At 37.4% G+C, this 20,695-nt stretch overlaps 2 protein-coding genes across 3 annotated transcripts in view; both read right to left on the bottom strand.

Annotated features, from left to right (window-relative positions):
- Positions 1–1,570: 1,570 nt before the first annotated feature.
- Positions 1,571–6,982, bottom strand: LOC107098555 (cholesterol 25-hydroxylase-like protein). Its single transcript, XM_015396294.1, has 2 exons — positions 6,404–6,982; positions 1,571–3,255 (listed from the first exon to the last, which is right to left on the bottom strand). Exons 1-2 carry the CDS (start codon positions 6,868–6,870, stop codon positions 2,886–2,888), a joined length of 837 nt encoding a protein of 278 aa, XP_015251780.1. The 5' UTR covers positions 6,871–6,982; the 3' UTR covers positions 1,571–2,885.
- Positions 6,983–9,830: 2,848 nt separating this feature from the next.
- Positions 9,831–20,695, bottom strand: part of LOC107098560 (erlin-2) — a 23,474-nt gene continuing 12,609 nt past the window's right edge. For both annotated transcript variants that reach the window (XM_015396299.1, XM_015396300.1), the window contains exons 8-12: positions 19,629–19,687; positions 15,307–15,398; positions 15,130–15,219; positions 14,825–14,904; positions 9,831–11,088 (exon numbers count right to left, since the gene is read on the bottom strand). In XM_015396299.1, the coding sequence (XP_015251785.1) occupies positions 10,909–11,088; positions 14,825–14,904; positions 15,130–15,219; positions 15,307–15,398; positions 19,629–19,687 (501 nt within the window). In that variant the 3' untranslated portion in view covers positions 9,831–10,908. The remainder of the gene's footprint in view (positions 11,089–14,824; positions 14,905–15,129; positions 15,220–15,306; positions 15,399–19,628; positions 19,688–20,695) is intronic.

The raw sequence follows: 20,695 nt of genomic DNA, 5'->3' as shown, positions 1-20,695 counted from the left end.
ATTCTCTTCTTCTTACCTCTAGTATACATATGTCATTTTAAAGTCAATTTGAAGAAAAGAGAAGAAATCTTCAGAGGAGTGAAAGTGTCAGACCCTCCACGATGTTAGTCGAGTAGCAAAGCTACTCAAATTGAAAGGTTTACCCACTGGGACCCTTAAAAATTGATCCCTTGAAATGAAACTTGAACTGAGAAAAAGTTGCTTTATTTTAATGTATTCTCTTTTAAAAAGAACCCCAGTTACTCCTTTTATGGATCGAAGTTAAGTTTTCAATTCAATTTCAATTCAGTTTATTTATAAAGCGCCAAATTTTCAAAGTTTTCTATCAAAGAACCAGCTGATTGCATCCACTCATTGACACTTCAGCAATCCCTTAAACTAAGTATGCTTGTAGCGACAGTTGAGAGAAAAACTCCCTTTTAACAGAAAGATATCTCCAGCAGAACCAGGCTCAGTGTGATTCAATAAGTTAAAATAGTAGGTATTAATAATTAGACCATAAGAGAATTAATGGAGATAAATTCATAGTATTGAAAAAGGAAATACTTTAAATGCAAAAATTCATAACACTGGGTAATCTATAAAATAATCTGATTTGAAAGGGTTAAAATGCTATGAAATGTTTTGCTTAATTCAGGACAACGTGAGCAAATCTAACTATAAGCAAAAAGGAAAGTTTGAAGCCTAACCTAACTAGAAAACTCAAAAACAATTCTCTCAATAGATCAACAGGGAGGCAAATGGCAAAATTTTGAATGGATTCACAAAATAAATATTTTTATGCTCTGAGGGTTTTTTGAAATAGTAAATGTGCTAAAGAGGAGGTGAAAACATATTTACAATATCAAATGTATCTACAACACCCATCATTTTTATACACAATTATGAGATACAAATTATCAATCATTAAACACTAAATAAATTGGTACATAAAAGTAGCAGTAATAAAAGAAACACACTAAGACAAAATTAATATAGCAGATTCTGATTGGAGCCTTTTTTTCAGGGAGCAGTATGGACACCAACAGAGGGGCAGTATCCCTGTGTGACACAATCAACAAATGTTATTTTGTTGATTTAAATGTTCCATCTACAAGGAGGTGGCGCCCCCTTGTGTTGGGCAGCTGAGGATCCTTTCTGATAAACGAAAGAAAGTTTGAAACATCAGCTTTGATTTTCTCACTAGATTTAAGGTCTATTTAATCCTATTTTCAGTAATCTTAATTACTGTAAATTTTTGCTCCGAATAAAAAAACAGAAATACCTCGGCAGAGTTTAAACGACCTTTATTTATTTAGTACAAAAAAACAAAACAAAAAAACAAAACACATTGCTGATTCCTCCAAGTTATTAAACATTAGTTATAAAATTATCAACTTTGCGTCCATTAATCTAAATTTAGATTTGTGGACAATAATTATCTCTTTTAATCTGTGGAAAGATCTCAATTTTTATAATATAACATTATTTTATTTAATATTCAGGACAGTAACAGAAAGTACTGCTAGGTACCTAAGATGAGCGGAGTGATGTATGCAGTTCAGTGCAGTGAGGAATGCTCTGATCTTTATATTGGAGAAACCAAACAACCTCTCCACAGACGCATGGCTCAACACAGGAGAGCTACCTGACTCGGTTTCCATCTACACTTTATGGACAAAGGACATTTTTGTGAGGACCAGAATGTTTAGATTTTGGACAAAGAAGACAGGTGGTTTGAAAGGGGTGTGAAGGAAGCCATCTATGTTAAGAGAGAAAAACCTACAATGCAGCAGTAGAAATTATTTCTTCCAGTTATCATCTCAACCCCCATCGCCATGCCAACAATGACCCTAATGACCCCCTTTCAGAGGCATAAAACCAGTATTGGGTATTGCAGGCTAACAAAGACCTGAATCGACTCCCCATTCCTAAGGGGTGGACCCATTCTTCTGGTTAAATTTGTATGTTGTCTAAGCCAAAACAAGGCTTTGTTTGGGCTACTCGATAAAGCTTGTAACTCAACGCTAATTCTGACATTTTGAATTAAAATAGCTTCCGAGGTGGGAAGCGAAACATCTTCAAACTTGGAAAACAAAGTCCTGGTGATTTTTTATTTATTTTTTACTTTGAATGACTAATGACTGGATGACTGACAATCTTCACCAGCGTAAGATACTGCCATGTTTTAGAGTAGAGGAAACACTAATGGGAGTAGTATTTTAGTTGTAGATGATTCAATTAAAATGCTTTTATTTTATATATATTTTCAGTAAATGCATCTACTGATTTGATCCCCAATTACAAAATTTCATACTCATGTCGGTGATTATAGTTTTTTTTCACCCCATTAAAATGTTTTGCTCTTCTTCCCGACGTTCTCATACAGTCTTCCCCCCGCAAACATGCCAACAAGCCATTCAAAATACTCTTCATATCACAGTAGCCACACTCTTATCTATTACAAACGTATGTACATATAACAAACTCTTGTATGGTTAACAGTTAGGTTATCCCAGCTTTATTGATTTGTCCTTCATTTTCTGCAACTTGGCCTTCAGGGTGGTACAGTTTGTGGCACCATTGCCTTGCAGAAAGCTCCTAGGTTCAGTTTGTGGCCTGAGGTCTTTCTGCATGAAATCCACATGCCCTCTTCAACATACTCAGTTTCTTTCTGGGCAGCACTGCAACAACAGGACTATTGGGTTGATTGCCATCTCTAAAATGACTTTAGATGCAAGTGTGTGTGTGCGTGGTTATATATCCATGTGATGGACTAGTGAGCTGTTCAGGGTATACCTCATCTTAGGTATCAGCCCCCTGTGACCATGATGGACAAGTGATAGAAGATGGATGGATGGATGTCTTTGACTTGAGGGTTCACTTTATAAAACCACAAAGTTGTCTCATTCTGAATGTTGCACTGATGCACAGTAGGTACCAAAAAGAAAATCCCAGTGAGTAAAGTAGGGGGCAAAGTTGGTATTCTGCTTCTTGTGATGGGCATGGTGATAGGGGGCTCCTCCCATACAGGGAAGCAGCTTGTGCAGAGCCCAGGGCAGGTTGTAGCCACAGTGGTCCTCCACTGCCATCCAGCTGTTGAGGAAATGGAACAGTACTTCACTGAGTGGGTGGCAGCCCAGCATCCAGGCACTGCCCAAAGCAAGCAGTAGCAGCGACAGTAGCTCAGCTGAGCTAGCATCCTGAGCTGCCAATGCGAAAGGGACGTGGTGCTGGTGGTGCATTTGATGGACGGTCCGATACAACCATGGAACCCTGATAAAGAACACAAACATGTTTGGATCAGTAACTTTGTGGTCCATGGAGAAAAAGCATTAATTTCAACAATAATTATATTTCAATAATCACAAAATTATCTACTAAATCATCACAATAACCAAGTGGAGGTACCGCTACACCTGTTTATATGTTTTTCTTGTACAAATGAAAGGTGGGTATGGTGCTCTATTTTGTTTGAATCAGATTTTTTTTTCTCTTTTGATATTTTTTTTTCATATGTAATAATTGTAAGGAAACAAAAAAATGACACTCTCCTCAATGAGAGCAGTGTGTTATTAGCAAAACATAGAATTCCGTTCAATTCAGTTTATTTATATAGTGCCAATTCACAACACAAGTCATCTCAAGGCACTTTACAGTTCACCAGAATTTTACACTTTTACACATCAGATCATACAGTCAAATTGATTCAAAGTTCTCTATCTAAGGAAAACCAGTTGATTGCATTGACTCATTGACTCAAATACAATCCCTCACACTAAGCATGCTTGTAGCGACAGTGGAGAGGAAAAACTCCCTTTTAACAGGAAGAAACCTCCAGCAGAACCAGGCTCAGTGTGAGCGTCCATCTGCCGAGGCTGAGGAGACAGAAGCAGAGACACAAAAAGCAGCTGCAGCTCGGAAACACCGAGCCAGCTCCCATGCCAATAACGCAATGGTTATGCTAATAATGGGCTCACTGTTAATAACTTTTCTATCTTTGATCATAAACAAAAAACTGTGACTTAAACCTATAGCTAAGACCCGCACATGATCTTGAAGTACCAAATTTAATTTGATTTAGTTACTTGGCAAGAGGCGGACCTCTGGTAAAAAAAAAAAAAAAAGTCAGAGAAACTGGACTACACTGAAAAACAGGCCGATCTGATATTTCTCTTTGTTTCAGAACCTTGTTTCCTCTTAGGTTCAATTAAGCTCCACAAACTCTGACATTCACTAATTAATTAATACAAGAACAGTGGGCTCTTTCTAAATGAAAGGATGAAATAAGAAGTTTAATTTATCCAGCTGCATCAGCTCAGCACTCAATCACACCCTGACTTTTGGGATTTTTAGTCACGCAGAGAGAAAACTATTATTATTATTATTGCTGAACATGATGTTCATCCTTAATGCAGTGCAGCACTGACTACATTTTATTCCACAAATACCTGTTGAGTGGCTCATTATGATTTCACTGACCAAGTACTAGATATTCGACTTCCAAATCATGCTGGTGAAGATTCTCATCCAGGTCATAGTCATTCCAAAAAAGTAAAAAAAAAAAAAACAAACCACTGGACATTGTTTTTCAAGATATTTTTCCATAACAAAAGCCTTGTTATGGCTTAGAAAAGGCTTTTGTTTGGGTCCCTCTATGAGCATAGAACTCCATGCTACTCCAGACATTTTGAATCGAGAAAGCTTCCTGGATGGGGAGCGAAACGTCTTCAAACTTGGAAAACAAAGTCCACTGGATTGTTTTTTTTTTACTTTTTACTCAGTTTATTTATATAGCACCAATTCACAACACATGCCATCTCAAGGCACTTTACAGTTCACCAGAATTTTACACTTTTACACATTGAACATGTGTAAAAGTGCACTTTGAGGCCCCCTGTGCTGCCAAGTAACACAGAAGATCCAGTCAGAGCCAGACATCACTGCTGCTGGGAATGATGAAGACAAAGGTTATAGGAGAACAGAAACAAACTGATATTAAAAATCAGTTGCTGGATTTTGCATAATGCGTAACAAGCCTTGCGTGCGTAAAGCGCCACTCCAGATGGAAATAATCTCTGACCCCTTGAGATTTGATGAAACCCAGCTTCAGTTAATGATCTAGAAATCACTCTGAGGTTTATGAGGCTCCAAGTCATCTTAGGTGATAGGTTTTATTCTGTCATTTAAAACTGTTCACTCTAAAAGAGAGGGTCCTCTCTCTTCTCTTTCTCATGTGCCTGCATCTTCTCTAGGTAATGATCACATCTGCCTCCCTGTTAAAAATTGTTTTCTACTTCATTGTGGATCTCTGCACTTACCACATTATCAATTATCATTTGCATCCCTCCCTCCTTTAAATGGAATTTGAGCTGAAACCTGAAATGTTCGAGACCAACATAGATAACAGGTGCCAGGTGGTGTTATTTAACTGAGCAGTCCTGCACACATCAGCGCATCATTCATACCTGGCTGTGATGAGAAAACCTTGCAAAGCCAGGCTGATCAGAATCTCTATACAGCTTATCATACACCTAAAATAAAACTCGATCAGACTATCTTTGTCTATCATGTTGGTTTGTTCCTGTTCCTACAGAAGGAGCACTCTTTGAGGGGTATATATAGAATGTTGAGTGCACTGTATATTGGGGCCATAAATAAGTACATCATGAGAACAAGTTTGGGCTCGAATTAGTATGTCATGGGAATGTTTTGCTCCGTACTTTTTAAACTATGATTAAGTTTTTCAAGTTGCATTTTTTTTTTCAGATTCATATCTATTTCATAGCCACTTAAAGCCTCTCTGTGTGCAAAACTATAAATTCTAGCATGTAATTTGCTTTGTTATTTCATTATAAACATAAAACATAATCCTATTGACATCAATATATTGCAGCCTTTACCAAACACACTCACCAAAATGCTGCAGAATATACAATGTTTACATTTTTTTTCCCATCAATCTGTTCATTGAATAATATCAAACGTTTTACATAAATTAGTTACAGTTCAATTTAAAGTTCCAATAACTGGAAAGTTATCCAAATTCTTAGTTTAGATTAGAAAAATACTGCAAGGTTACGTAAATTATTATACAGTAGCTAAGTTACTATTATGTTTTTGGAGAAGTAACTAGTAACGTTAGTATTAAGGTTCCTAACACCATAAATCAGCATCTGATCACTGTAGCCTGCCTGTAAGTCCAACAGGACCTTGGGCCAATTCTCTTCCAGCATTTAATGTTGGAAGACTGTCCACACAATGCTTCCCTTACAATGCTTAAACATATTAGATCTGGTAATGGTGCAGCAGCGTTTTATTTATTTTAAAAACATGCATCCATGTGTTTATCTGCTGATATGTTTACAATTTGCATAACTGCATTTTAAAGTAGACTCTTTAACAGAATAAACATATTTCTCACCTGTGCATAGAGTAGTGCCATATAAAGAAGAGCGTGTCAAACAGCAGGAAGCATGCCAGCACCTCCACAAACAGCTGCCAGCATGTAGGGGCCAGCTCCGGAAAGTTGGGGCTTCTCAGCAGCTGGAGGAGCGCCGCTGCTGGCAGCACCGCTGTGGTGTATTTGAAGAGGACCCTGCAGAAACACTGGAACCACCGCTGGAGGGACGGCGGGGGCCCGGAGCCTGCCGCGATCCTCCACGAGCGGACGCGCTGACATACGCGCCCCAGCGCGTCCAGAAAGAAGAAAGGCGCACAGAGCGCCAGGTGAGTCAGGAAGGCGCAGGATGCGGCCAGGTAAGGAGAAAGCTGGATGTGACGCTGCCCTGCTCTCACGCTCTCCCACAGACCCTGCAGGATGGGCGCATGTGGATCCCCGAGCTCCTGGATGGGGTCAGTCATCCTGATGTCTGTCACATTACATAACATCCCCTGCGCGCCTGGCTTTTCTTCTCATTGAGAGTTTTTTCTTCGCCTTCCTCCGCTCTGAACAGGCTTCTGCTGGAGGATCCTGAGTCACCCCACACTATAGTAGGGTAGGAGGGGCCCCGGGCCCACATGCTATAATTCAACACGTCTGTCTTATTGAGCAATGGCACCACCTCAGCTGGTGGCTGGAAAGGTAGGGGAATTCAGACCATGAATAAAGATTAGATCATTAGTTTTAGGCCATTACAGAGAATTCACTATTAGAATCCCGAATGTCGCAAGTTTCAGGAAAATAAATAGACCTATTCTTCTAAAGGTGAGAAATGATTACACCATTTTGCATTTATGGGGTTGAATTTACTAGAAATAACTGCCCCCAACCCCTTTTAAAATGCCTCCTTGAGAAACAACTGGTGGAAAAGTAAATTAAATACAGATGTCATGTAATCCAGGTTTACATAATAAATGATGAATTGTGAAACTGCTCCTCAATGGGGGAGGCCAAAATGATATTTACATAGAATTATGGTGAGTAAATATTTAGGATCACTGCAGGATCTGCTGACTCATCATCACAACTACGTTTTCTCAAGACATTTAGGCCAAAGAAAACATTTGGCTACTTCCCAGAAATAATCTGTGTGGGTTTTTTTATTTCTGAACTCCAAATTCAAAATAATTAGATGTCTCTTATATTTTTATATAAACATTTTTAAATCCTTAAATAGATTCAGTCACAGCAGGCAAAGATTCAAATGTGTCCAAAGCAACAGAGTCGGTTTCACCAGACGCCGGCACTTCTTCAGAACTTGATCCAAAACCAAAAAAAAACCCCACTGGGTTGAGCTGAAGTAAAGCAGAAAAGACTGATTACTCAACCACTGAAGTCTTAGACAGCTGAAAAAAGCAATCCACCAACTAAAACAACCACCGGCTAGATTTGTTTTCAGTGTAAGAATACATGAATAGAATTGTCGTGTAAAATTAGTTGCTCCCTTACAGATGTCTTTTGTTTTGTCTTAACATTTTCAGGGGATGAAATTTATTTATTTAAAAAAAAGACAACCTGAATGAGAAACCCAAATATTTAACTAAATCTGTCTTTTGTGGTTTAGGACTTTTGGTTTTCCCTTTACAGAATAGTTTCATTCAACTACAAGATTTTTAGCATAAACCCGTTTACTGTCATTTCAGGCTTAAGCCATGCAAAAACCTTTTTTTCCATTTTGAAGGGTTTTGATTATCTTTCTACACAAAACACAAGAAATAATATCTGAGATTTATAGCTAGAAAGCAGAATTCTTGCTTTAATGCTGTGCTGGTTTTATGCTGTACAGAATAAAGAGGAACGTGTCCCAAAAAGTCCCATTTTGTCCACCCAGTCCACATAATCAATTTCTAAAGGTCACAGATGGGATTTTTTTTTTCTATTTTTTGCAAATGGGAGGTTTTTGTGTTTAGTCAGAGGTGGTTTAAGGTTTCAGTCTTAGCATTGAATCTTCATAACTGACTTTAACTGAAGAAAAGAGGCATGAGGTGCTTCTGATGCTTTTAGTTTCCTTTTGACCCCCAGGACCACACACAGCTGTGGCTGGTTGTCCACCAGCCACAGCCTTATTGTCGGCTGAAGTCTGAAAACCTTCAAAGCGACATTGCAACGCAACTCTTCTGATCTAATTTAATCAAATTCATGTAGCCAGACAGTTTGCATTTAAAGTATTCCCTGATTTTTAAACCTCAGGTTATTTTTGCTGACATGTGTTTTATATATTCATATTATATATTGAGAACCTTCATATTTTATAAAGCTAAACATTTTAAATTAAAGTCTTACAGCAGCTGCTAGCTTCTCTGTTTTTTATTGTGTTTAAAAACAAACACACATGCTTATACTAACAGTAAAAAAAATCCTAAATGTATATTACTGTACTTAACAGGAGCTTTAACAAAGCAATTTACTCGCTGATTAAAACAGCAGATAATCAGAGAACAATATTTTGATTGTACAGCCATTGTTGAAAGCAGTGCAAAAACAACGTTCTGCTGAGTCAGTGTTTGTTTCAGTGCATCAAAAATGCTGGAGAGAAAAGTAGAGTATTTCCCATTGCTTTAAATGCAGCTAAGAATCTCAGCTCTGGATAAACAGTTGTACTTTATAAAAACAAAACAAACGTAATTTGGTCAATAACTTAATCTCCAAAGGAACTAATGCACAGAGCAATCACAAAAAATAAGAAAAACATAAGACATCACTGCCAACTTTGCCTTTTGCTTCTTTTCAAGCATTAATTCTGTCCACAGGGAGTTCAGTCTGTTTCTAAATTTGTTTGCATTACCTTCTTCTTTAGGCCAATAATGAAGCCAGAGATTTATAATCAGAGATTAACAGCACACTCTCAGAGGAACATTCATCACATGGTTGAAAAACAAAAGCAGATTTTTTTTTTTAAACCCCAAACTAAAGTAAAAGGCTGCTTTTTAGGCCAAGGAACCCCCCCCCCCCCAGAAAAAAGCCACCAACAAACAACATTCAACAGGAAAAGTGCAGCAGACATAGTGAAAATAATGACCCTGCAGTTTGACACATCCACTGACATGAGTAGCTGAAAAAGCCGATCCTACAAAATGCTGTGATTTTTAAATGAGGCAGTGAGGACCTATCCCCCGGACATTCATCAAGCTTGAGCTGTCTGCAGCTGTGGCCAAGGCCGGTATTTGTCAAGCAGGTCAGGAGAAAATAAAATCTGATTTACCATCCTCAGGGGTCCAGATGGGGCCTTGCTTTGGCTCACAAAACCACATTTTCTAATTTTCACATGGTTACCAGGCTACCTCCCTGAGCAACAGGGAGGCTCTAGGCTGTTTTTAGGGATAAAAAGGATTTCTCTTTGATTCCGGGTTTCTGAACAGATTAATACCGTACTAAACTTGTCACTCCTCATTTCATCATTTTATTATGTTGCAGTTAATGGGTTTGGAGCCCAAATTTTCACCATGTGAAGAATAGTTCTTTGTCAACATTTCAGGTATCACCTAAGATAAGCCTAAGTCCAGTTACATTTGCTTGACCAGCATAAACCTTGAACCAGTAACACCATCAACTTCTTCCAAAAATGACATGGATTTCCTAAAATGCTCTTAAAAACAAACACAGGGTTCAGCAAGACTTTTTCCTCGGAACTGATTATTGAAAAAATCCTTTTCTGGCCAACTTTTTCTTTTTTTTTTTTATCAGGATCACATGTACTTGGGGTTTGGAGTTCTCTCGGTTTCACTTTAAAGCCTTGTGTCGGGTTAGACTACATCTGGATCAATTAAAAGTTATGGGACATTTAGACACACGGTGACATTTTACAGATTAAGACTAATTCTAGTTGGTTTCTGGGCAAAAACGAGTCAATTATCAGCCCTAAAAAGTAAACTGTGGTGTATTTCTGGGCATTTTATGAGATTAATGTGGCATACCTAGGTAGATGTTGAGATATGGGCAACAAAAAACAAGCTATTCAATGTTTTAATAGGAAGTCACATGAAGGAAATTAATAGGCTCCCCAACCCTGCCTTTTTCTGGCTGAGTCACACTTAAAGAATCGGCTTGTTTTACTAACAGACTGAATAACTAGACCTGAAAAACAAGACTAAATAGGAAGCTGCTAAAACAGAGAACGACCAATAGTTATTCATTGATTATATAAGTGCATTAGATCTGGGTAAAATCCTCAGAAGTTCAGGAGCCAGAACAAATCTTTAAAGTCATTTTTTTTTTCATTAAATTACCTTAAACTGATGAATGTTTTAACCTATTTTCTTTGTTAATATTTAAAGTTGAATCAGAACAGAGTAGAAAGAACCTTCTAGGACTTTTCCTTAGGGCTGAGCTTTTCATTTTATCCCTCCAGTAGGATTCCCTGCTTAGAATATGAAATGCCTGAGAAATACTGGCCCTGGGCAGCGGATTATGTGTTAGACAGTGGGCTCCTGCCGCCTGCTAAGACTCCACCTGCCTGGGCGGTCCTGAGGGTCCAACTACTTCCTTCATTAATCCAGATCTATAAGCTGATCGCTAAAAACATCCAGGGCTGCAGAGGCCTTGATGGAGCTCCCTGCGGTGCCAGAGTCCACAAACATCTGAGGTATGTCGTTTCCAAAGTAGATCTTGCTGTTGGCTGCGATGGCTTTGTACTTCATCAGCTGCAGGTACTCCGGAGTTAACTTCAACTGAAAGAGAAGCAACGGGTTAAAAAAAAGGAAGATGAGTCTAGATGCTCAGTTCCTGCTCTGCCCTCATCCAGATGAAAAAAGGCTCGTTCAAGGTAACATACCCGTGTTTGGAGAATGGAGAACTTTTATTAGAGAGCTGCATAATTTAGTTGTTTTCTGTATGAGAGCATACAGAAACCTAGTACAATCTAAAAAATAAGTATACATTTCTTAAAAATCTAGAAATAAGTAAACATTTGTTAAATTGAGTGTATTTACCCTTAATTTGAGTAGGTAAAAATATAATTTGCCAAGAGAATGAGTATTTTTACTCTTAAAATACGATAATTAGATAATATGCACTTGAAATAAGACAATGCAATTGTTTTTTTTTCTTATTTCAAATGTAAATCATCTTTCTCCAATGGAAAGTGTCTCATTTTACTCCTAAATCTAAAAAAAGAAAAAAGAACTTATTTTAAGCAAAAAATGACTTATTTAGATTTCCATAATTTTGCAGGCCAACTTTATCATCACTGATGAGAACAGAACTGATTGGATAGGGTCAGCTTTTAGACGAAAAGGGTTGGTGACATGTGTTGATAACCTTCTGGGAGTAGGAATGAGGTAGGTGGGTGATAATCGTACGGGTTTCAAGATGTGCCAAGAAAAAGCTCCCCACAGATCTGAACTGTTGATACATCGGACGGACCCGTGCTCTCTTCATATTTAAACCATATTCTCACTTTTATCCACATCTCAAATTTCACAGATCTGCAATTTGGGTAATGGTATCGTAGCACAGTCTGATCCTTGAATAATAAAGTCAAATCTGAGCTTTAGACATAATTCAGACGTAATCTCATGCTCTGTCAGCTGCTGCATCCACACCACCACGCTCTATCCGCTTCATCTGCTGTCATTTTAAATTTCCCCACACCATCTAACATAATACATGCCTAGAGGCATCAGGAAAAGAAAGAACATCCTCTTGTAAAGTTTTAGATGTCTGGAAAAAATAAAAGTGATGTCACAGTTTATTACACTGATTCATTAAATCCAGATGAAACCAAGATACTGTGTATGAAATTCAACAGAAAGGGAAATTCAATCATATAATTTGTAGAATAACTTTTAGCAACAACTTGTGACTTCTGTTTGAATGAATTTCACTCTTTTTCACAGTATTGTGGAGAATTTTAGCCAGTCTGTTTTTTGTTTTTGTTTTTTCTATCAATATGCCATTAAATTTGTTCAAAGGCTATTTTCCACTGCAGCTTAAATCTTATTTTTTTTTCTGGAATCAGATTTTCTTTGTTTGGACGTTCCCATTACCTTTAAAGTGTTGCCTACAGTACAGACCAAAAGTTTGGACACACCTTCTCATTTAAAGAGTTTTCTTTATTTTCATCACTATGAAAATTGTAGATTCACAAAGAATGGCATGAAAGCTATGAATGAACACATGTGGAATTATATACTTAAAAATACGTGTGAAAGAACTGAAAAAATGTCTTATATTCTAGGTTCTTCAAAGTAGCCACTTTTTGCTTTGATTACTGCTTCACACACTCTTGGCACTTGATCAGCTTCAAGAGGCATTCATCTGAAATGGTTTTCACTTTGCAGATGCCCCCTGTTGGGTTTAACAAGTGGAATCTTGCCCTATAAATGGGGTTGGGGGCATAAGTTGTGTTATGCAGAAGTCAGGTGGATACACAGCTGATAGTGCTACTGAGTAGACTGTTGGAATTTATATTATGGCAAGAAAAAAGCATCTAAGTCAAGAAAAACGAGTGACAATCATTACTTTAAGAAATGGTGGCCAGTCAGTCCGAAAAATTAGTAAAACTTTGAAAGTCTTTTTGCTGTCGCAAAAACCATCAAGTGCTACAAAGAAAATAGCTCACATGAGGACCGCCCCAGGAAAGGAAGACCAAGAGTCACCTCTGCTGTGGAGGATAAGTTAATCTGAGTCATCAGCCTCAGAAATCGCAGGTTAACAGCAGCTCAGATTAGAGAGCATGTCAATGCCACACAGAGTTCTAGCAGCAGAGACATCTCTAGAAAAAACTGTGAAGAGGAGACTGTGTGAATCAGGCCTTCATGGTAAAATAGCTGCTAGGAAACCACTGCTAAGGACAGGCAATAAGCAGAAGAGACTTGCTTTGGTTAAAGAACACAAGAGGTGGACATTAGACCAGTGGACCAGCTTTGCTCTGATGAGTCCAAATTTGAGATCTTTGGTTCCAACCATTGTGTCTTTGTGCGATGCAGCAAAGGTGAACGGATGGAACCTACATGCCTGGTCCCCACCGTGAAGCAAGGAGGAGGAGGTGTTAAGGTGTGGGGGTGCTTTGCTGGTGACACTTTTGGGGATTTATTCAAAATTCAAAGCATACTGAACCAGCATGGCTACCACAGCATCTTGTAGAGGCATGCTATTCCATCCGGTTTGTGTTTAGTTCGAACATCATTTATTTTTCAACAGGACAATGACCCCAAACCCAACCTCCAGGCCGTGTAAGGGCTATTTGACCAAGAAGGAGAGTGATAGGGTGCCGCGCCAGATGTTTTTTATTCATCTTTAGATCAGGTTTTGTAGTGCTAATATCCCAGCTTCCATCTGTCTTGCAATCTTTTTCTGCTGACATCTGTCATAATGTTCTGATGTATTTGATGGGGACAAACATTATATGAACATGGCTCAAATATAAAATGAAAAAAATCGACCTAACCAGCCTTTCTTGACGCCCATCCTAAAAAAAATTTATAAAATCTGATTTGGGCCACATGTGCCTGCAGTGGGAACACAGCCTTAGAGCTTCACAGCCTTATTTGCCTCAGACTGACTTCTGGTCCCTGATTTGGAGCTGCTGTACCTTTTTTTCAAGTTAGAGATTTAGTGATGAATTTTGGATAATTATTCCTTTGAAGTTTACAGTTGTCTTTTGCATCTCTGCACCTTTCTTTATCTCTGCTTCTGCCTCTTTGAACCCCATTCAGCCTCGGCAGATGGCCGCTCACACTGAGCCTGGTTCTGCTGGAGGTTGGTTTCTGTTAAAAGGGAGTTTTTCCTCTCCACTGTCGCTACAAGCATGCTTAGTGTGAGGGATTGCCTTAGAGTCGATGCAATCAACTGGTTTTCCTTAGATAGGAAGCTTTGAATCAATTTGAATGTATGATCTGGTCAAATTGTAAAGTGCCTTTAGATGACTTGTGTTGTGAATTGGCGCTATATAAATAAACTGAACTTTGAATTTAGGGGGATTTTGCCACTAAAAGAGAAAAAGAGTTTTCAGTGTTTTTAGTATTTAATGGCACCAAATCATTGGGATGTTCTCTGTGTGCATCAGACCAAAGAATAGTCCTGCGCCGTTGGGCTAGTAGTGCACTGCTGATGATTTTCCTCCTCATTATCACAGGAGCAGCATGGATAAATATTCGGAATTCCTTTTTGCTTAAATGCTCTTTTATAAATAATGACAGCAGCAAATCTGCTGTAAAGTTTTTTACACCTGTTTTTTAGATTTAAATTATTTTACAATCCTGGTAAAGATATTATGCCCGAATGCATCAAAACCTAAAATCAAGAGAATTTAAATTCCTTTTCCCATGACTACAGTTGAACAAATCCGTTGCCATAACAGTAGAAGCAGGAATTTAGTTTCGAATAAAATGGCAGATTTACAGTAAGGCTCAGTGTCAGTGACTGAATGAAAAGCGCAGTGGGACGGTTGTGTCGTCTGTTTACCTTGTTGGCCTCCGCAGCTCTCAGTGCTGTGTAGAACTCTGCATCTGCCTTGGCTTTCTGCCTGGCCAGGAAAGCTCCATCTGTCCATGAAACACAGACATTATTTCTATGTGTGGCTCATTTTACATACAGTGCAAATCTGATCAGGTTTGAGTTTTTACTTCTGTACTCACAAACTATACATCAGGACAACATGCATAACAACAGTAACCATGTCTGACCTGAAGCTACTGGAAATAGCATTTTTACCCATTTAAAAAAATAAAAAATGTTGAGATCCTTTAATCCACAGTCTTCATACATACCTTCAATTTCAGAAATCTTTTTTTCAGTTTCCTTCTCCATAACTTTCTGCCCAAACTTGATTTCTGAGACTTGCGCCACTTTCTCAGCCTCTGCAAAACAAAGCAAGCATTATTCCCATCGGACCTGCAATGTGGTAAAGGGCGCTGCCATAAAGATGACACAGATTTGTTCCCCACCAATGACGGCTTTAATCCTCTCCGTTTCTGCCTCTTTTTCCACAACTTTCTGCGTCTGCTGGGAGATCAGCAGTTTTGTCTTCTCACTCTCCCTAAAAAACACACATTATCATGTTACAGCCTGACTCTCACATTAGTCAGTAAACAACAAAGGGGCTTTCTTCAAATTAATCCACAGATTTAGGCAAAAGAAGGAATAATGAGGCATGCGATGAGCAGCTGTAAATGATTTCACAACAACTTGGCCTCAAATGTTGGGAACAAATTGTTTCTAAATAAGACATCTCTCATTTTAAATTTTAAGTTTAGACTTTAATTCTACAACTTAGTGGAGAAAGAGACCCAAATGTAAGGTCTGCACATTATATCTGGGGTTCTATCTTCAACCACAAGGAAATAAGTCATATCACTAAACCAAGCATGTTTCTTTTAAGCAAAGTGTGTAATACAATAATTAGATGCATAATGCAAAAGTGCTGCTGCTGTTATCTTAAGAAACAGCGATTTCTAGGAAACCTGAGATAAGAGCAATTTCAACCAAACCAGAAATTTTTTGTTCAGTTCAAACATCTGAATTTTTAGAACTGGATCCAGCTTTACATGCCAAGGTCCAAAACTATTTCGCTCTGGATGAAAATAATTTATAATAGCCCTCGTTTTCATGACAAATCCTTCCTGCAGTGAATGATGTGCTGCAAAAAGAGAAGGCTTGTAGCAGCCATAAAAGAAACCCAATGCTTCAATAAATCATTCCTTTAAAGAGACTTATTTATCAAATCCTCTAATTCTGGTTCTACAACAGGTTAACAGATAATATTTGTCTGAATGAGACCTTGATCAGCTGTCATAAAAGTGGTGAAGGAGACAGCATCAGAACTAACTATAGAACCTGAACTGCGTTTGGACAGTTTTGATCCAGTTTGGCTTCCTGAGTTATCAAATTATTATCTTCATCTAAGCCTTCAACCTGTATATTAGATCCATTCCCAACCAAGTTATTTCAGGAGAGAATACTTCCTTAAATTATTTCCACCTCCATTTTAGATATGATTAATCTTAATCTTTGATCAAAATAAAGAAATACACCACCAGCTTAAAGTAACTGTAATTAAACCTTTACTTAAGAAACCTTCTCTTAATTCAAATAACTTGATCAATCATAGACCCATATATAATCTTCCTTTCTTATCTAACATTCTTGATAAGACCATTGCTAATCAAATGTGTGAGTGCTAAGTCCGACGTGTGGTTTTTGGACGTGTAGTGTGAGCAGGTAGATCACATCAGAAGGTCCGGCCGTTCAGTATTAGTACATACATTGTGAGCTGTGAACTTTTAAACCCTGCGATTTCATCATACAGTTTGAGCCGAGAACAACGATTTAAATTATTTTAGTGTATGCCCAGCCTTAGATCTTAGTGATGCATTTGATACAGTTGATCATAATATTCTTTTAGAAAGACTTGAATATTTTGTAGGAATTAAAGGAACAGCACTAGGCTTCTCTCTGATAGAAATTTTCCTCCTGCTCCAGGGTTACCTGTGGAGTACCACAGGGATCAGTGCTAGGGCCAATTCTATTTACTATATGTATGCTGCCAATCGGTAGAATTATTAGACAGCATGGGCTTAACTTTCACTGTTATGCTGATGATACTCAGCTATATCTGTCTATAAATCCAGATGAAGCTAATCCATTACATGGATTACAGGCATGTCTTGAAGACATAAGAACCTGGATGACTTAACTTTCTGCTCCTGAATGCAGAAGTCTTTGAAAAGGAAGCTAATTAGTAAGTCACTTCTTGCGGATGTGATTAAATTGATCTCAGATAATAGAGTATAAAAACATTGTTATGTTTTTATCATTTTTAATCACTTTAATAAATTAGAAATCTCCTGTCCAGTGGTGATACTGAGAAACTAGTCCATGCATTTGTTGCTTCAAGGCTGGAATATTGTAATTTTTTACTATCAGGAAGTCCACAAACTGTAGTTAAAAGACTTCAGTTGATCCAAAATGCCACAGCCAGAGTTCTGATTAAAATTTAAGAGAGATTCTATTCCTCCCATTTTAGCTTCCCTTCACTGGCTCCCTGTTTAACCCATAATAAAATATCAAATTCTCCTCACATATAAAGCCTTAAATGGCCAAGCTCCATCTTATATCAGAGATCTGATTGTTCCATATGTTCCTAACAGAGCACTTCGCTCTCAATCTGCAGATCAGAATCAGATCAGAATCAGAATCAGAATCGGGTTTATTGCCATTGTTAGTGAAGGAGTTCACAACTAGGAATTTTTTATGGTACAATCGTGCAACATGAAACATATATGAAATAGTAAATAAAATTATAAAAATCTCTAAAAACACTGGGGTATAAGGCATGCAAAAAATATACTAATATATACACTTAGGATAAAAATTTACTAGCAGCTCCAAGAATTTCTGAAAGTAGAATAGAAAGCAGATCTTTTAGTTATCAGGCTCCTCTCCTACGAAACTATCTACAAATTTTAGTTCTTGAGACAGACATCCTGTCTAATTTTAAGGCTAGACTTAAAATGTTCCTTTTTGATAAAGCTTATAGTTTAGACTGGTTCAGGTTATCCTGAGCTATCTCTATAGTTATGCTGCTATAGGGTTAGACTGCTGGAGGACATAGGGACCCCTTTTCATCATTCTGCTTCATTCTATTTCTGTTTCTCCAATTCTGCAAATATTTGTTAGTTCAACCCCTAACTTCCTGATCCACCTGCTTTTCCATCTGGCCTGGTTCTGATTGGCTGAAGCACTGTCCTAGAAGAAGGCTTCAACTGAACCACTGCCTTCGCTGAATTTTTTTTAATTTTCTCCAACATCCACAATGGCATACAATATTCTACTGTTGCCACGTGCAACTCAATATCAACCAAGTTTTAAAAATGCGTTTGTCTAATTTTCAAGGATTGCTTTTCTTGAAGTTCACAAAAGGTGATGCAAATTTTCTGTAATTTCTACCAAAGAATCCCTAAGTTATATCTAGCACAAATATTTCACAATCTTACTTTTTTGGGGATAAAGACCAAAAAAAAAAAGGCACATAGACCTTCTTTGATTATTTCTCGCTTACAGTTCCACACTTTCTATCTTTTCAAATACATTGTAAATTTTTACTTGTATTGTAATAGAAATATTTTCCACATTTCCTTTTAATATATTTACATTTTAGGTTATAGATCTTGTATTTAAATAAAGAGTTTTGGAGGTTATCTGTGTAATTCGTATAATCAAGCTCCTATGAGTTATGAGTGATGACGTTAGTGGTGAAACTATTGTTAGCATAGTTTTTCTTAATCAAGAATATACCTGCTAATCTTTTTCATGCAAATGTTTCGTTTGAAAAAAGACTCTGCAGGTCTTGCATCAGCCTGAGTACAGCTAAAAAAATGTAAGTTTCATTGCCATGATTTTAATAAAAGGCTTTTCAATCTACTAAAGGGTGTGAAACAACAGATGGAGCATTATACTGTTAATTATTTCAAAAAATTGATACAAAATAATCTTGGAATTACACAAAATAATCTGAAGCTGAAGAATGCATTTTAAAATGTAATTAATCATCAAATATTAGTCATCCCTGAAAATCAATTTAATTGGGCAATTTTGTTTTCTTAAGAAATCAAAATGAGGAAGTGTAATTTAGCTATTATAAATAGCTTATGTATGGGGCTGTATCTGAACAAATGTGATCTTTTAAAATGAATGTAGGGAGTGAGAAAACAATGAGCCAGTAATATTTTTGTCACAGTATTGGTAAGAATTTAAAATTTCTTTATATATACAGACATATTTATTTACTGATATTAAGATGTTTATCAAAAGCACTCGAGTCCAAGATAGATCAAAGGTTTAGTTGGAAGATATCAAAACCTTTGATTTAAATAAGAATCACATGTGGTTTCCAGATGCAGTACTGACAGACCCTAAAATGTTTAGTTTGTTTACTTGATTTGTACGCAAGTTATGATTATGTCCTAAGATGTACTCCAGTTATACACCATTTGTTTATAAAATAAAATCTTAAGTCCGAGCTGCATTTACAAAACGTGGGCCTTACTGGAAGAGCATCATTTACGAGAAGTCTGTGTTTTTTTCCATAAAAAGATCACATGCTTTTGGTCCCTCTGCATGCTTACAAACTGACACAAAACTGCTGCCTCTGCATCCATAGTTCACAGCAGCAGGAGGTAGGTAAAAATAACCTTTATTTATTTATCTATTTAAGGAAAACCTAAACTCAGTTACCATTTTTAAGTTGAGCAAGAGAAAGTAAACCTACATGAGTTCATAGTTCCTGCGTATGCTCTCAGGAATGTTTGGTTTAGTGACACGGACAGCCTGTGAAGAAAAGACAGAGAGACAAAACATTAAGCTTTGTGGAGAGAATAAATAAGCAGGGCATGCATGAAAAAATGCTTAACTAGTAGATTAGCTTAAAAATGCATGAGATAAAAGAAAAGGGGCTTTAAAACAAACCCCAGGACACTGTTTACACTGTAAAAACACTGTAAAAATTTAATTTACTGGACCATTAAACCCCCAGAGAGCGTTTTAGCAATTTCATTTATGCATGAAAAAAGGGAGAGAAAAAAAACCCACACATCTGCCGAGGTTCAGATCGGTATTAAATTAATGGCACAATGTAAACATCTCTGTAGGTATATGATCAGTAGGAAGGGCTTAAAGGTTTAAAGTTGCACAATATTTAATTGTCTTGGAGACACAATGTCTTCAGTCATAATGATAAGGACCCATGAGGGACATAGAGACTGAAAGTCTGGAACCTATAAAATCTTAGTAGAGAAAAAAAATTGGGTTTGTTCCCACAACAACAACTTGGAACCGTTCTCAATGTACTGGTTGTTCACTAGTTTCCTTTGCTGCCTCATTATCCCTTAGAAGGCTTGGCTTAAGCGGGGACATGACTCTGTATAACCTAACAAAGCAGTAAACTGGTGATGTGCAGAATTTTTCCCGTAAACTCCCTCCTCTGATGGAGGAAATCAACCCTTTTAGAACCAATTATTTGCTTTCTATGTCTAGGAGAAAACTAGGGTGGGAATTCAAACATGGGACAAAGAGCAATACTCAATGCTGGTTTGAAAATTATCAACACAAAAGAGGAGAAAAAATGTTCTGAAGCTACCTCTCTGTCAGAGTGTGTGTATACAGGTAAAAGCCAGTAAATTAGAATATTTTGAAAAACTTGATTTATTTCAGTAATTGCATTCAAAAGGTGTAACTTGTACATTATATTTATTCATTGCACACAGACTGATGCATTCAAATGTTTATTTCATTAAATTTTGATGATTTGAAGCGGCAACAAATGAAAATCCAAAATTC

This window comes from Cyprinodon variegatus, unplaced genomic scaffold (genome assembly GCF_000732505.1).
Source record: "Cyprinodon variegatus isolate N-32 unplaced genomic scaffold, C_variegatus-1.0 Scaffold789, whole genome shotgun sequence".
Taxonomy (NCBI): Eukaryota; Metazoa; Chordata; class Actinopteri; order Cyprinodontiformes; family Cyprinodontidae; genus Cyprinodon; species Cyprinodon variegatus.
Note: the sequence above shows the minus strand (reverse complement) of the source record. Positions and strands in the feature narration are given on the sequence as shown.

Bases quoted from the DNA above. Each gene is read 5' to 3' on its own strand.
- LOC107098555 (XM_015396294.1), bottom strand. From the start codon at position 6,870: ATGTTATGTAATGTGACAGACATCAGGATGACTGACCCCATCCAGGAG. The intron at 3,256-6,403 runs GTGAGAAATATG...GTTCTTTATCAG, and splicing joins TGGCACTACTCTATGCACAG to GGTTCCATGGTTGTATCGGA.